Source organism: Phodopus roborovskii, unplaced genomic scaffold (genome assembly GCF_943737965.1).
Source record: "Phodopus roborovskii unplaced genomic scaffold, PHOROB, whole genome shotgun sequence".
NCBI classification, from domain to species: domain Eukaryota; kingdom Metazoa; phylum Chordata; class Mammalia; order Rodentia; family Cricetidae; genus Phodopus; species Phodopus roborovskii.
Window position 1 is genome coordinate 17,611,728 of NW_026126558.1, and position 14,534 is coordinate 17,626,261.

General features: G+C 38.8%; 1 protein-coding gene across 1 annotated transcript in view; it reads left to right on the forward strand.

Annotated features, from left to right (window-relative positions):
* Positions 1 to 14,534, forward strand: part of Glg1 (golgi glycoprotein 1) — a 94,598-nt gene that overhangs the window by 48,211 nt on the left and 31,853 nt on the right. The window contains exons 3-8 of the mRNA XM_051201743.1: positions 287 to 373; positions 1,214 to 1,429; positions 6,184 to 6,387; positions 7,501 to 7,572; positions 9,917 to 10,100; positions 10,859 to 11,073. Coding sequence (XP_051057700.1) covers positions 287 to 373; positions 1,214 to 1,429; positions 6,184 to 6,387; positions 7,501 to 7,572; positions 9,917 to 10,100; positions 10,859 to 11,073 — 978 coding nt within the window. The remainder of the gene's footprint in view (positions 1 to 286; positions 374 to 1,213; positions 1,430 to 6,183; positions 6,388 to 7,500; positions 7,573 to 9,916; positions 10,101 to 10,858; positions 11,074 to 14,534) is intronic.

The window sequence follows — 14,534 nt, forward strand, 5'->3', positions numbered from 1 at the left end:
ATGTTCTTAACCCTGAGCCATTTCCCTAGCCCATGTACCACATAATTTTAATTCATAGTTTTAAAAACATGTCATTTAGGAGGAAAGAAAAAAGAATATCTGGATGTGGGTGCTCATTTAATTGTATATATTTTTTGCTTTTTATCTGTGAATGTGTTACTGAAAATGTAAATGTGCTTTATATGGTTATATAACTAGTTTTTGTCATTTATAATCACTGACGACAAATTTAATGTTGTTCTAACCAGAGGGTCTTTGTTTTGTTTTCTTCTTCTCTTGAACCCAGTTGTTGTGGAATTACAAGCTGAACCTCACTACTGATCCCAAATTTGAATCCGTGGCTAGAGAGGTTTGCAAGTCAACTATATCAGAGGTAGAGTGTGAAATAATTTTGTGGATATTGTGAGAATTATAATGTAAATACCTGCTTTCAGATAGGTCTTATCTGTGAAAGGGTCTTTTGACACCCACCCCAAGGAGTCACAGCCCACAGGTTTAGGTACACTGGTAGATGAAGAGATACATAAGTCAAGGTTTAGGAGAAAAACCTCAACTCTGCCCCTTTCCTAGTGCTCTACCCTCTAGGAATTTGCATGTCTAGCTGTCTAGAAACTCTTAAACCATGTTCTTCTGATTTTTTATGGAGACTTCATTGTATATCTAATATTAAAATGGATGGGGAAATCCAGCCAGACCTGTCAGCATTCTTCTTGGCTTCTGGAGCATTCCCCTGGCATGACCCCATAGAATAAGAAGATTCTCATGACCTACTACCAGGGAAGGATAGTTCAGGAGTTCAAAGAATATAATAGCCACTTTCCAGTATTGAAAGACAGGAAGTGTTAGGGCTTCTAAGACTTGAATCAGGAAAGAGAAATCCTAGTTTCTATGGCCTTGCTTGGGCAAGGGAGTTATGAGTTATAAAAGCCAAAGTCTCTATCTTTACCTTATTATGAAATAACACTATTTCTCCTTAAAACCAATGTGTTTCTAAACATCCTCCTTTTTGTCTCCTATGTAAAGAGCTTTAAATGTCTGAACTCAGGAGGCAGAAGCAGGTTGATCTCTGAGTTGAGGCTAGCCTGCTATTCAGAGAGTTCCAGACTAGCTCGGGCTGCATAGTGAGATACATCTCCAGCAACAATATCTTGGCTTGAATGTAGTTCCTTGATTTTATATGTATAAAGTAGCTACTTTTTTCCCCCCTCAACAGATTAAAGAATGTGCTGAAGAACCAGTTGGTAAAGGTTACATGGTTTCCTGCTTAGTGGATCACCGAGGCAACATAACTGAATATCAGTGTCACCAATACATTACCAAAATGACAGCTATCATTTTCAGTGATTACCGTTTGATTTGTGGCTTCATGGATGACTGCAAAAATGACATCAACATTTTGAAATGTGGCAGTATTCGCCTTGGTGAAAAGGTATCTACTACATTTACTTCTCCAATGAATCTATGAAATTGGTAAATGAAAACTATTGTGTAACTCATATGGGAGAAACTAGGACTTGAGAGGTGGTCTTAAAGTTTAGATTAAAAGAAACTTGTACAGATACTTTCCATGATCCAAGACTGATTGAATTAGGACATTTTGTAGGTTTGTAACAAAGTATTTCAGTATTTATACTAGCTATTTCTCATGTTGCTGTAACAAAATAGCTAACAGAAGCAACTTAAGGAAGGAAAGATGGATGGATTTGTTTGGGTTCCTGAGCAAGTACAGTACAGACATGCTTCTCTCTCTCTCTCTCTCTCTCTCTCTCTCTCTCTCTCTCTCTCTCTCTCTTCCTCCCTCCCTCTCTCTCTCTCCCTCTCTCTCCCTCCCTCCCTCCCTCCCTCCCTCCACCCCCCTTTCTAGTTCAGGACTTTTGCACCCTTTTTCAAAATAGTCTTCTTTGCCTACTTTGAGTTGAGCTGATCTGGAAACACCTTCATAGACTTGCCCAAAGGTTTATCCCCTAAGTGTGTCTGAATCACATCAAGTTACCATTTAAGACTGACTCATCATCACTTATCCTGCTGTGGTGCTGTGGTAGTCAAACCTTAAATCCCAGTACTCAGGAAGCAGAGACAGGTAGATAGAACTCTCTTGAGTTCGAGACCATCCTGGTCTACAGAGTGAGTTCTAGGACAGCCAGGGCTACACAGAGAAACCCTGTCTTGAAAAAACAAAAACCCAAAGTTTCACCATCACTGTATTATTTTCTGAAGTAGAGAAATTAAAACAGAAGAAGCTACTTTTTCTTAGTTAATGAACTTTTCTTAGTTAATAAACAATTAACCAAACTGATTATAATAAAGACAGAAAAGAAGTAACTACCCAATTAGTTTCATCTTCCTTAGTACAACTGATCTTATGTTTGAAATTATTAGTCCAGTGGTTCTTAACCTTCCTAATGCTATGACCCCCACCATAAAGTTATTTTCATTGCTACTTCATAACTGTAATTTTGCTACTATTAATCATAATGGAAATGTCTGTGTTTCCATAGGTTGAAAACCACTGTATTAGTCTGTTAAACAGGATGTCACAATGGACATTTGGTTCTGGATTTGTTTGTTCAGCAGAAATGAAAGGCATTCATGAAAAATAATGCAATGGGAGAGGTACTCAAAGACATGGCATCAGGTTTTAATTGCTGCTGCTCAAAAATCTTGATTAGGACCTAAGATGGAGGAGAACCCGTTGTTTCTTTGTCCTCTCTTCGTTTATGATTTGCAGATAACTTTAACAAGTGAACCATTTGTGTTAGGACCTGTAGCTGAAATGAAGGATTTAGTGTTTAGTATTGTCTGCCTGTCAGCAAACCCCGATGTTTCTTCACATCAGCACAGGTTCCTGTCCCCTCTAGTCAATGTCTCTAAGTCAGCCTTAAAAGCTCTGTAATCTTGACAAGAAGCTTTCAGGCAACTAAGAAAAGGCTGGTTTTAGGAAAGAATGCATTTGTCTTTGTTAACTAACTAAAAATGGCACAAAAACATTTGGTCACCCTGATAAATTTAGGAAGTTCCTCTGACTTTGTTTAGGGTACTGGAGATTACATCTGATTCAAAACATGAGTCATTATAAAATCTCCAGACTAGTGTTGCTGACATACTTTTCAGGAATCTGGATGATACTTTTTAACATGTGTCCAGTGATCATACAGTATAGTTCCCTTTTGTGCTAGTTTTACCTATTGCCTGTTCGTTCAAGAGCTGATGATCTCCCTTGCCTATCTGAATTACCAGTATAAAACCTGCTTTCATGCTGGTTGTTGGTGGTGCACACCTTTAATCCTAGAAGTTAGGGGAGGCAGAGGCAGAGGCAGAGGGAATCTGTGACTTTAAGGCCAGCCTGGTTTACAGACCAAGTTCCAGAATAGCCAGAGCTACACAGAGAAACCCATGTTTTTCTAAGACTGTAGTGGCTGGAGTTGAAGGGCAAGACAAATTGTTATTCAGATCTAATAACATAACAAAGACCACTTCCTTGAACCTCCAGGTGTAGTACACTTTTATCATTTTTATCTTTTTGTCGTTATTTTTACTTGATTGTTTTGAGACAAACAAATATGTATGTATATAGCCTGGGCTAGTTTCCCAAATTCTAGGATTATAGGTGTATGACAACATACCCAATTCTTTTTCATCTTTTGATATTACTACCAGGTTAAGTGAAATTTCTGTTCATACTAGATCCATCTTCATGTGCCAGGTTTTCTTTGGCCTAAGTGCAGAGATACAGGCTCAGCCTACCTCATAGAAAAAAAACACGATCCTTCCTATGTAAATTCCTCTAGGGCCACAGGCATGTTTAATCCTCTAGGGCCAAAGTTCAAATTTGCTGCCACTGAAAGTGACCTGCATCCTTCCTCTGTATAAGTATGTAAAATAATATCATTATATTTGACTTTAGTGATTTTTTTTCCCCAAAATGAATTTTAGAACAAAGAAGATACGTTATCAAAACCTTTCATATTTTCTAAGTAAATGTCAGGATGAAAGGGCAGGTTTCCAGAAGTAGAAGTATAAATGATTCACTCACAAAGAAAAATTGGGTGGGGCTAAGGAAGCCATCGGTTGTGGACCTTTGCTTCAGTATCGCTGCTGCACTTTTGTTACTTGTTCCATTTTAGGACCTCCTGTCTTTAATCAACTACCTCGAATAGTTAAACAGTTTTCCTTCAGTTCACTAAGTTCACAGGAAACATCAGGAACTGCAAACTAGAGAATTGTTTATACAAAGGAAAAGTGTAGCTCTTCCTTACTATCTGAGGTTAGTGTTGGTGGTGGTGGTTGAAGGACAAGGAATAAGGAGAACAAAAAAATGTTCTAAATGTTTATCAAGACAGTATTTTTCAGATATGTATATATATGTATGTATATATATATATATATTATTATATATTTTATTTTTGAAAAAAATATATATAATAAAAATGTATTGGGATTTAAGAGCATTTGGTGCTCTTACAGAGAACCTGGATTTTAGCATCCATGTCAGTCAGCTCGCAACTCGTTTCTGCTCCCCTGGATTTAATGCCTCCGGCCTCTGAAAGCACTAGCACTGGCATGTATACCCCCCCCCAACACACACACATTCTCTCTCTCTCTCTCTCTCTCTCTCTCTCTCTCTCTCTCTCTCTCTCACACACACACACACACACACACACACACACACACACACACACACACAATTTAAAGTAGAAGTTCTTTTTTAAAAAATTGGGCAGATGGCGGAGGCTGGTAGAATGGCTCAGAAGGTAAATGCATTTGCACCCTAATGACCCAGAGTTCAATTTCCTAGATCCACATGGAGGAAGGAAAGAACTGACTACCATAACTTGTCCTCTGACCTTCGCATATATGTAATGGCACCTGTGCAGTCTACCCCCAAAACACACACGCACGCACGCACGCACTCACGCCTTGGCCTTGGTTTAATCTCTAGCACTGTAGCCAGGTGTGATGATGCACACTTTTGATCCCGGCACTTACTTGGGAGGCAAAGGCAGGTGGATCTCTGAGTTCTAGGTCAGCCTGGTCTACAGAGTGAGTTCCAGGACAGCCAGTGCTACACAGAGAAACCCTGTCTCGAAAAACCAAAAACAGAAAAAAGAAAGAAAAAGTGCTTGGTGTGGTGGTACATGCCTATAATTAATCTCAGTAATCCCAGTGCTTGCTTTTATATATTTGTTTGTTTGTCTCTCTCAGTCTGCTCCCACCCCCCCTTTGTGATGTCTCACGTGGAGGTCAGAGGGAAACTTGAAGTCATTTCTCTCTCACCATGTATATACCAGGGATTGAATTTAGGGCATGGGGTTTGGTGGCAAATCTTCTTTACCCATTGAGTCATCATGTCTGCCCCATGAATTTGTTCTCTTTCAAACTTGACTGACAGCACTATGACTTGGGAAAAAAATTTAACTTTTAGATGTGAGTGAATTAGATGCTTCTTCAGTGTTATTTGTGTCGACATAAATTGTTCATAACAATGGGTTAATGTCATTTCTTAAGAATTTCTGCCAATATATACACAAACTAAATAAATAATGTAATTAGAAAAATTGAAAGCCTACTGTTTTAATGGGGTGGGTCCTGACATTTAAACCATAAAAATACAAAAGTTCAAGACCTAATTTTAGTGCTAAGCTATAACAAAATTCCTAGGACTTTGGCACTGGAGAGATGATCTAGTTAAGAGTTCTTGTTGCTCTTGCAGAAAACCAGAATTCAATTCCCAACACCAGTGTTAGGCAGTTCTCAAGCATCTAGGGGATCTGGTGGCTTCCTCTGACCTCTGCAGAACCCCATACATATATGCAAATACAGATGCACACATACAAATAAATAAAACTTTTTTTTTGAAATCAAGAATTCCCAAGAATCCTGTTTTCCTCTCTCTCTCTCTCTCTCTCTCTGTGTGTGTGTGTGTGTGTGTGTGTGTGTACGTACGTGTGTACGTGTGTACACAGACCCATGGAGTCCAGGAGGCTTTGGATCTCCTTTAGCTGGAGTCTGAGTATTTGTGAATCACCAACATAAGTGGTAGGAATTGAACCCAGAACCTCTGCTAGACCAGAATGTGTTCCTTAACTGCTTAGCCATCTCTGTAACTCACACTCCTTTTTTAAAGAACAAGTATTTATTTAACCCCTATATGGTAAAAGTATTAAAATATTGCTGCTATTTTAGGATGCACATTCACAAGGTGAGGTTGTGTCATGTTTGGAAAAAGGCCTGGTGAAAGAAGCAGAAGAAAAAGAGCCTAAGATTCAAGTCTCTGAACTCTGCAAGAAAGCCATTCTCCGTGTGGCCGAGCTGTCCTCGGATGACTTTCATTTAGACCGGCATTTGTATTTTGCTTGCCGAGATGATCGGGAGCGCTTTTGTGAAAACGTGAGTCACTGTGAAGCTGTTTTTCCTTTCTTTATAAATATCCATAGTACTGTATTCCAGAATGAAATACACCACGATAAACAGGCACAAGTAGGAAAGCCACTAAAGTAGAAGATAGGATTGGTCCCAAGGTATACACAATAGTATTGCATACTCAGTCTTGAACATGTAACATCTAAGTTTCTGACAGTCTTAACACTTTCTGCTTTCTCTCATCTTGTAATTTCAGTTCTTTTGTTTTGTTTTGTTTTTTAAAGACACCTTGGCTGTCCTGGAAGTCACTGTAGCCCAGGCTTATCTCACAGATCCTTCTGCCTCAGCTTTCCAAGTGCTCGATTTAAAGGCGTGGGCTACTGTGCCACACACAATTTCAGTTCTTGAAAACCTATTTTATCTGCAGTGTGTTGGTGAACACTTTTATTCCCAGCACTCAGGAGGAAGAAGCAGTTGCATCTCTCTGATTTTGGTCTATAGAGTTGCAGGACAGCCAGGGCTATATAGAGAGACCCTACCTAAAAAAAAAGAAAGGAAGGAAAGAAGGAAGGAAGGAAGAAAGAAAAGATTCTAAGAATCTGTGCTTACCTGGAAGTCCTATTCATGTCCTATAGCTAAAGCTGTGTTACATTACTTTTTTATATGGTTTTGATTAAGATCAGTAAAATAAATGGTGGTTATGTGTGGTGGCAGAGACTAGTGGAGCTTGTGAGTTTGAGGCCAGTCTGGTCTACAGAGTTTCAGGACAGCTAGGGCTGCACAGAGAAACCCTGTCTTAAAACAAACAAACAAACAATGTTATCTTAACTTTATCCCTAGATAGAGCCTGTTGATTTGTGAGACAGCTTTTCCTTCCTGCTCCCTTCCTTCCTTTTTTTTTTTTTTTTTTTTTTTTTTTTTCATTTCCTTTGCTTCCTTTTTTTTTTTTCCCTGTGATGAGGATTGAATGCAGTACCTTATACATTCTAGACCCCTGAGCTTTGTACACACTTCACTGATCTCAACCAAGGACTGAGTGACCTGTATGTCCTCCCTTTCTGCCTGCTTTTGTCTAAGACTGGGTATATCATAGCATAACTACTTAGCTAATAGTAATAATGCGTATGTTTTATCTTACAGACACAAGCTGGTGAAGGAAGAGTATATAAATGCCTTTTTAACCATAAATTTGAAGAATCCATGAGTGAAAAGGTACCATTTTGAAGGAACTATTTATTGTTTTACTAATTTCATAAAGCTTCAACAAACTCTTTCTTGTTTCTTTTTTGACTTAGGTTTGGTTGATTGTTTCTAGAACATAGCCTTATACCCCAGACTGTCCTCAAACTCAGTATGGAGCCAAGGGTGACCTTGAAGTCCTGATCCTCTTTTACCTTCCCAAGTTCTGGGATTAGCATATGCCACCATTCCTGGCTTCCTTCATTCTCTCTTACACAGTTGTCTTGTGGACTTTCCAAAGGGTTGATTCAAAACGCCACCCACATACTCACATACCAAGTTATCAGAGGGTGGTCAGTCAAGTTTCTTATATAAAATGGTATAGTGTATGTATAACAACCCATGTACATTCTCCTGTGAATTTTAAGTGTCTAGATTGCTTAAAATAACTCACATTCCAGGTGGTTTTGGCAAATACCTTTCTTTAATCTCAGTTCTTGGGAGGCAGAGGCAAGTAAATCTCGAGTTTGAAGCCAGCCTGGTCTACAAAGTGAGTTCCAGGACAGTGGGGCTACATAGAGGGACCCTGTCACGAAAAAAAGCAAAGTGAGTGTGTATGTGTACATATATATGCATAATATACATATATACATACATACGTATGTATGTATGTATCACACAATGTGGATGAGGTGTTGTTAAAATGATAGTTGCTATGTTATATTGTTTAGGGGATAATGACTAGAAGATCATCTGTATATGGTTGGTACAAATACAATTTTATTTTTCCAAAATGATTCTAATCTGTGAATCCACAGAACTGACTTTACCAAGTTATGAATACCTGATAAAGCATATACCCTCCAGAATTGAGACACTTTTGTTTAAGAGTACATTAATGTATATTTGGTATCTGGTATGGTGGCACATGCCTGTAATACGCTCACTCAGAGGGCTAAGGCAGGAGCATCTGAAGTTAGAGGCCAGTCTGGGTAGATAGTGATACTTCATCTTAAAAAGTAAGGCCTGGCAAGATTGCTCAGAGGATAAAGGAACTTGCTGCCAAGCTAGATGGCCTGAGTTCATCCCAGAACCCACAGGATGAAGGAAAAACTCAACCTTTGCAGATTGTCCTCTGACCGCTACAGATATGTTGTAGTGCACCCACCCCCTACACATACACACACACAAAGTAAATAAATAAATTAAAAAATAAACAACAAAATATATTTGTCTTAAAGTAAGCAATGAAGCTCAAATTGTGATACTTTAAAAAAAAAAAAAACGGTGAGAAGTCATTTGAGAGTACAATTGAGGAAATTTTAAAATCAGAACCATATTAATGTCAGCTCTGCATACTCAGGTAGTGTAGGCTAACCACACTAATATCCTTCACAGGTAGCCAGTTGTTTAATTTTTCAGTATTACCTCCTTAAATGTTATTACCATTAATCCTGTCACTAAATGAATAAGAGAATCTTTTTAACACTTTGAAAAGTAACTAATTTTGTAATCCTATCTTTTGCTTTTTCATACAGCTCAAATATTTACTGTCTTCACAGTAAATAGAAAGTTCTGTTCAACAAAATATGCAAATATAATATCAGCTGTGATGTCAGTTGTTTTGAAATTTATATCAGGAGTATGATTGAAGAGGAAAGACTACTTTGTATCACATTTAGTGTATTATGACCCACCAAACAGCTATATGCTACCCTTCTAGCAACAATTAACTAAAAGGTCACTACCAGATTCCAGAGTTTCCTGTTGATTTACTCCTAATTGTTTTCATACTATTTATTTATTTTTTTATTCATCTATCTATTTATTTATTTTTGGTTTTTTGAGACAGGGTTTCTCTGTTGCTTTGGAGCCTATCTTGGAACCCACTTTGTAGACCAGGCTGGCCTTGACCTCACAGAGAGCTGCCTCCCCAGTACACTGTTATTTTTTATGTATGAATGTTTTTCCTGTGTGTATGTATGTGTACCATATGCATGCTGGCAGAAGTTAGAAGAGGGCTTCAGAATCCCTGGGACTGAACTTATGGAATGCTGTGACCTACTGTGTAGGTGCTGGGAATGGAACCTGGGTCCTCTGGAAGAGATATATGTGCTCTTAACTACTGAATCTTATCTCCAAACTCTAGAGCCAGTTTGATTTTTGTTTGTTTGTTTTGTTTTTTTTCGAGACAGGGTTTTGCAGAGTAACAGCTCTGGCTGTCCTAGAACTCACCTAGAGCCAGATTTTAAACAAACTTAAACAGATAGGCATTTTGGTAAAAAGTGCAGTTGTTGACATGCATGGTTCTAAGATTCTGCTTACTGATAAGCTGAAGCATGTTAAGTGGTCTCATTCTCCTTACACTCTTCCTCAGTGTAGAGAAGCACTAACTACACGCCAAAAGCTTATTGCTCAGGACTATAAAGTCAGTTATTCATTGGCCAAATCCTGTAAGAGTGACTTGAAGAAATACCGGTGCAATGTGGAAAACCTTCCTCGGTCCCGGGAAGCCAGGCTCTCCTACCTCCTAATGTGCCTGGAGTCAGCTGTGCACAGAGGTGATGCTTCATTTCCTTTATCCCTTTCACTTTTCCCCACTTCCCATTGTATCTGTAATTAGTAATTTCCTTCAGACCTTTTAATTTGTAGAATGACTGCTGAAGCATTCTTTAGAAGAGTGGGATAACATATTACATGACTTTTAGGTCAGAGTGATTTGACTTCAGATTATGGCTCTGTCACTAAACTAATTGGCTGGGTAACCTACATGTTTAGATTGTTGGAGGGGGGATTAGTAGGGATGGATGTTGTGGTCATGTTTGTAGTTCAAAGACATGGGGGAACTGTTGTGAATATTTGAAGGATAGTTTTATCACAGACTTTAGCTGTTTTGGGTAACAGGGATTGTTCTCTGGGTTTATTTACTGCTGTTAATAGGTTTCTTCTTGATGAGACATCTGGGGCTGTGGATATGTAGCTCAGTAGTTAAATGCTATGTAACATGAATGAGGCCATGAGTTCAACCCCCACATCAAAAAAGGAAAGGAAAAAGGACTTCTTTTGGCAAGATATTTGCATTCTTAGTTCATAAGCTCTGTAATATACAACCCTGCAGGATAAACCTGGGTCTCTGGAGACTAAGTTTGCTTTATGCTGTTGAAACTTTTGCCAAGTTCTAAGCATTTCAATGTAGATATTAATTCCATCCAGAAAAAATTATAACTTTTTTTTCCAGACAGAAAAGTGTGCTTTAATGTGTAAAGATTACTGGTCCTCAAGCTCACTTCTCATAACTGTCTGACTTCCCCTAACATAGGGCGACAAGTGAGCAGTGAATGTCAAGGGGAGATGTTAGATTACCGACGTATGCTGATGGAAGATTTCTCTCTGAGCCCTGAGATCATCCTGAGCTGCCGAGGGGAGATTGAACACCACTGTTCTGGATTACATCGCAAAGGGCGAACCCTCCACTGTCTGATGAAAGTAGTTCGGGGTGAAAAAGGGAACCTTGGAATGAACTGCCAACAGGCGGTAAGGAAAAAAAGATTTTTTGTTTGTTTTTTTGAGACAGGGTTTCTCTGTGGCTTTGGAGGCTGTCCTGGAACTAGCTCTTGCAGACCAGGCTGGTCTGGAACTCATAGAGCTCCTCCTGCCTCTGCCTCCTTAGTACTGGGACTAAAGACATGCACTACCACCACCCAGCTAGGAAAAAATTTTTACTGCCACCTTGACTATTGTTTTAGGATTACTATTGCTGTGATGAAACACCATAACCAAAAACAACCTGGGGAGAAAAGAGTTTATTTTAAATACTCTTTCACATCATAGTTCATTATTGAACAAAGTCAAAGCAGGAACTCAAACCTCAATCTGGAGGCAGGACCTGATGCAGAGGCCAATAGAGGATTGCTGCTTACTGACTCTTCTTTGTGGCTTGCTCATCCTACTTTTTTTTTTGTAGAACCAGAACCACCTTCCCAGGGATGGCACCACCCACAATGGCCTGGGTCCCCTGAAATCAATCACTAATTAAGGAAATGCCCTGCAGGCTTGCTTACAGCCTAATTTTATTGAGGCATTTCTTCAATTGAAGCTCCCTCCTCTCAAATTAGTCTAAGTGTCAAGTTAACCTAAAAGTAGCCAGAACAACTGTCACGTTTTATCAGCCAAAGACCCTTTACCTGTCAAGCAGTTTCTCTGGATTACTTCTGACATCACAATCAACATAAGGTACTAATGATAGACAAAAAACATTGTTCCTATGAGCAGGTTTTAATTGGGATATAGAAGTTGCTACACAACAAAGCTTGAATGCATAATCAATAAAAATAGCTCTGGAGTTGGGTAAAGACAATGTATTGTTTTCCTGCTTCTAAAGAAGTTGCTAAATTGGATTACTAAATGCAGGATAAAGGAAAATCAGTTTCTGCAAAATCAAGTAAGGCTGTTAGCAGAAGAGAACTTGCCTGTCTTAACAAGTTTCATTGAGTTGAAATTGAGAGTTGGCATGAATGGAAATTTTCTGGCAGTTTCTTTTTTTACTTAAATGCCAGAAGCCTGGATCATTTTCAGAATCACACCATCTTTATTAATTAAACCAGCTCCAAACTTTACAGAGAAAGGTGTAGAGGTGGTTGGGAGAAAATAAATTGACTCTCAATCCAGTCTTCATAAACAGTCCAATAACTGAAGATCAACGAAATACAGTGCCTTCGTCTCATTATCTTTGTCCATATATCTGTGTTATTTAGAATAACAAATACAACAGTAGGAACCTTTACAATGACTTTCTCTTTATAAAGCATAAAAGATAATTTGTTTTGCTTTGTTTTTGAAGACAGGGTTTCTCTGTAATAACCTTGGCTGTCCTGGAACTAACTTTGAAGACCAGGCTGGCCTAAAATCAGAGATCCATCTGCCTCTGCCTCCCTAGTGCTGGAATTACAGGCATACACCACCACTACCCTGCTCAAACATGAAAGATACTTTAGATTTATAACCTAAGTGTCACTTTAGAAAACCATAATTTGGGGCTGGAGAGATGGCTCAGGAGTTGAGAGCACTAGCTATCCTTCCAATAGACCCAAGTTCAATTCCCAGTACCCACAGGACAGCTCACTACTTCCTGTAACTCCAAGATCTGACACCCTCACACAGACATACATGCAGGCAAAATGTCAAGGTATATAAAATAAAAAAAAAATACTAAAAAAAAGAAAACCACAATTTACTTTATACTTTTTTGTATTTTTATTAAAACTAAATATTACTTGAATTTATTTTTTAGCAAATCATGTAAAAATCAGAATTTCTGTCTGTAACAAAATTTGGTATTCTGAAACACAAGCTTATATTAGTTTTGAATGTGGAGTAAAATTTCACCTTAGCTTCTGTTAACCCTGACCCAGAGTAGACAGCATTGTGCAGTAAGTTACATAATGCATCTTATGGTGGGATGAAAAGACAACTGTAGCCTCTTCTCTAAAATAGAAAAGTCAGCTAGATGGAGGGCTTCTGGAACCTACTGTGAACCGAGTTGTTGAAGATTAGTTCTCTGTAGTCCTTCTTGATGGCAATTGCCCTAGGTGCCCTCCATGCCAGTGAATATGCCTGGCTACAGTCCAGGAAGAATCAGGAGAAAGCCTCTGCTGCGTTTGTTTGCACCCTTACTTCCATCTAGAAAGACTGTGGGAGGAGGGTGGGGGAAATCCAGCTCACTCAGCCTACACCTGCTGTAGAGTGTTTGGAAAAAGAAAATAAACTGGACTCACCTTTTATTTTAAGGTACATAGTTCACTCCCCCGGGTTCTCTGAAAGTTAGCTTGTTGAAAGAACTAGTGACTCAGCTTCAAAGATAAATAAGTACCACCCACATCACCCTTGGTGCCCAGAAAAGTACTTTGCAAACCCAGAGGGTAGCCACAAAGGTGGGTTTGGCTGCAGTAAGACTAGGTTAGGGGGAAAGAAAAAAAAAAAAAAAAAAAAAAAAAACCACTTCATTTTTATTGTATGGATTTTTTTTAACCTTTTGTCTACCTTCTTTCCTTCCTTCCTTCCTTCCTTCCTTTCTTTCTTTCTTTCTTTGTAAAAACTAAAGACTCTCTCCAAAGGGAGAGTCTTCCTTAATCTTCTACACTATGCTTTAAAGCAACTTGGATGGATTTCTTTTCAGTTCGAAAGTTTTCTTCCTTGACACAGCATACTTCAATACCTGTATTTGACCATTATTTTTTTCATCTCTGCCTCAATTAATTTAGTGGCCTGCTAACAATCGTCATCATCAAGTACTGAGCTATAAAGCATATGGATAATTATTATCTTAATGAGTATATGCTCCTCCAAATTTAATGCAATCACCAACTATTAAGTTGTCTTGGATTATGACTAATAGAGTTCAACCCATGCTTTCCAACACCAGGGATGACTGCACAATCTGTTCTCCAGGCAAATTCTCTCTGCAGCTTTTCTTTAATTCTAGGAGCCAGAATATATGTGCAATCATAACATCAGCTTATTTGTTTTTGTTTTTGCTTTTTTTGAGGCAGGGTCTCTCTATATAGTGCTGGTTGTCCTAGAATTTGCTATGTAGACCAGGCTGTTCTTGAACTCACAGAGATCCACCTACCTCTGCCTCCCCAGGCCTGGGTTTAAAGGCAGTTATCATTGCATCTAGCTCAATTTGTTTTCTTTTTTCCATTTTTGTTTTGTTTTTTTGTTTGTGTTTGTCATGACAGGGTTTCTCTATGTAGCCTTGCTGTCCTGGAACTTGCTCTGTAGAACAGTCTGGCCTTGAACTCAGAGATCCACCTGCCTCTGCCTCCCTAATGCTGGAATTAAAGGTGTGCTCTACCATGGCTCAGCCAGAAACTATCCTGGTTCTTTCTGAGTGCTCTATCTGCATGTACACCTTTGTGCCAAAAGAGAGCATCAGATCCCACTATAGATGGTTATGAGCCACTATGTAGTTGTCAGGAATTGAATCAGGACCTCTA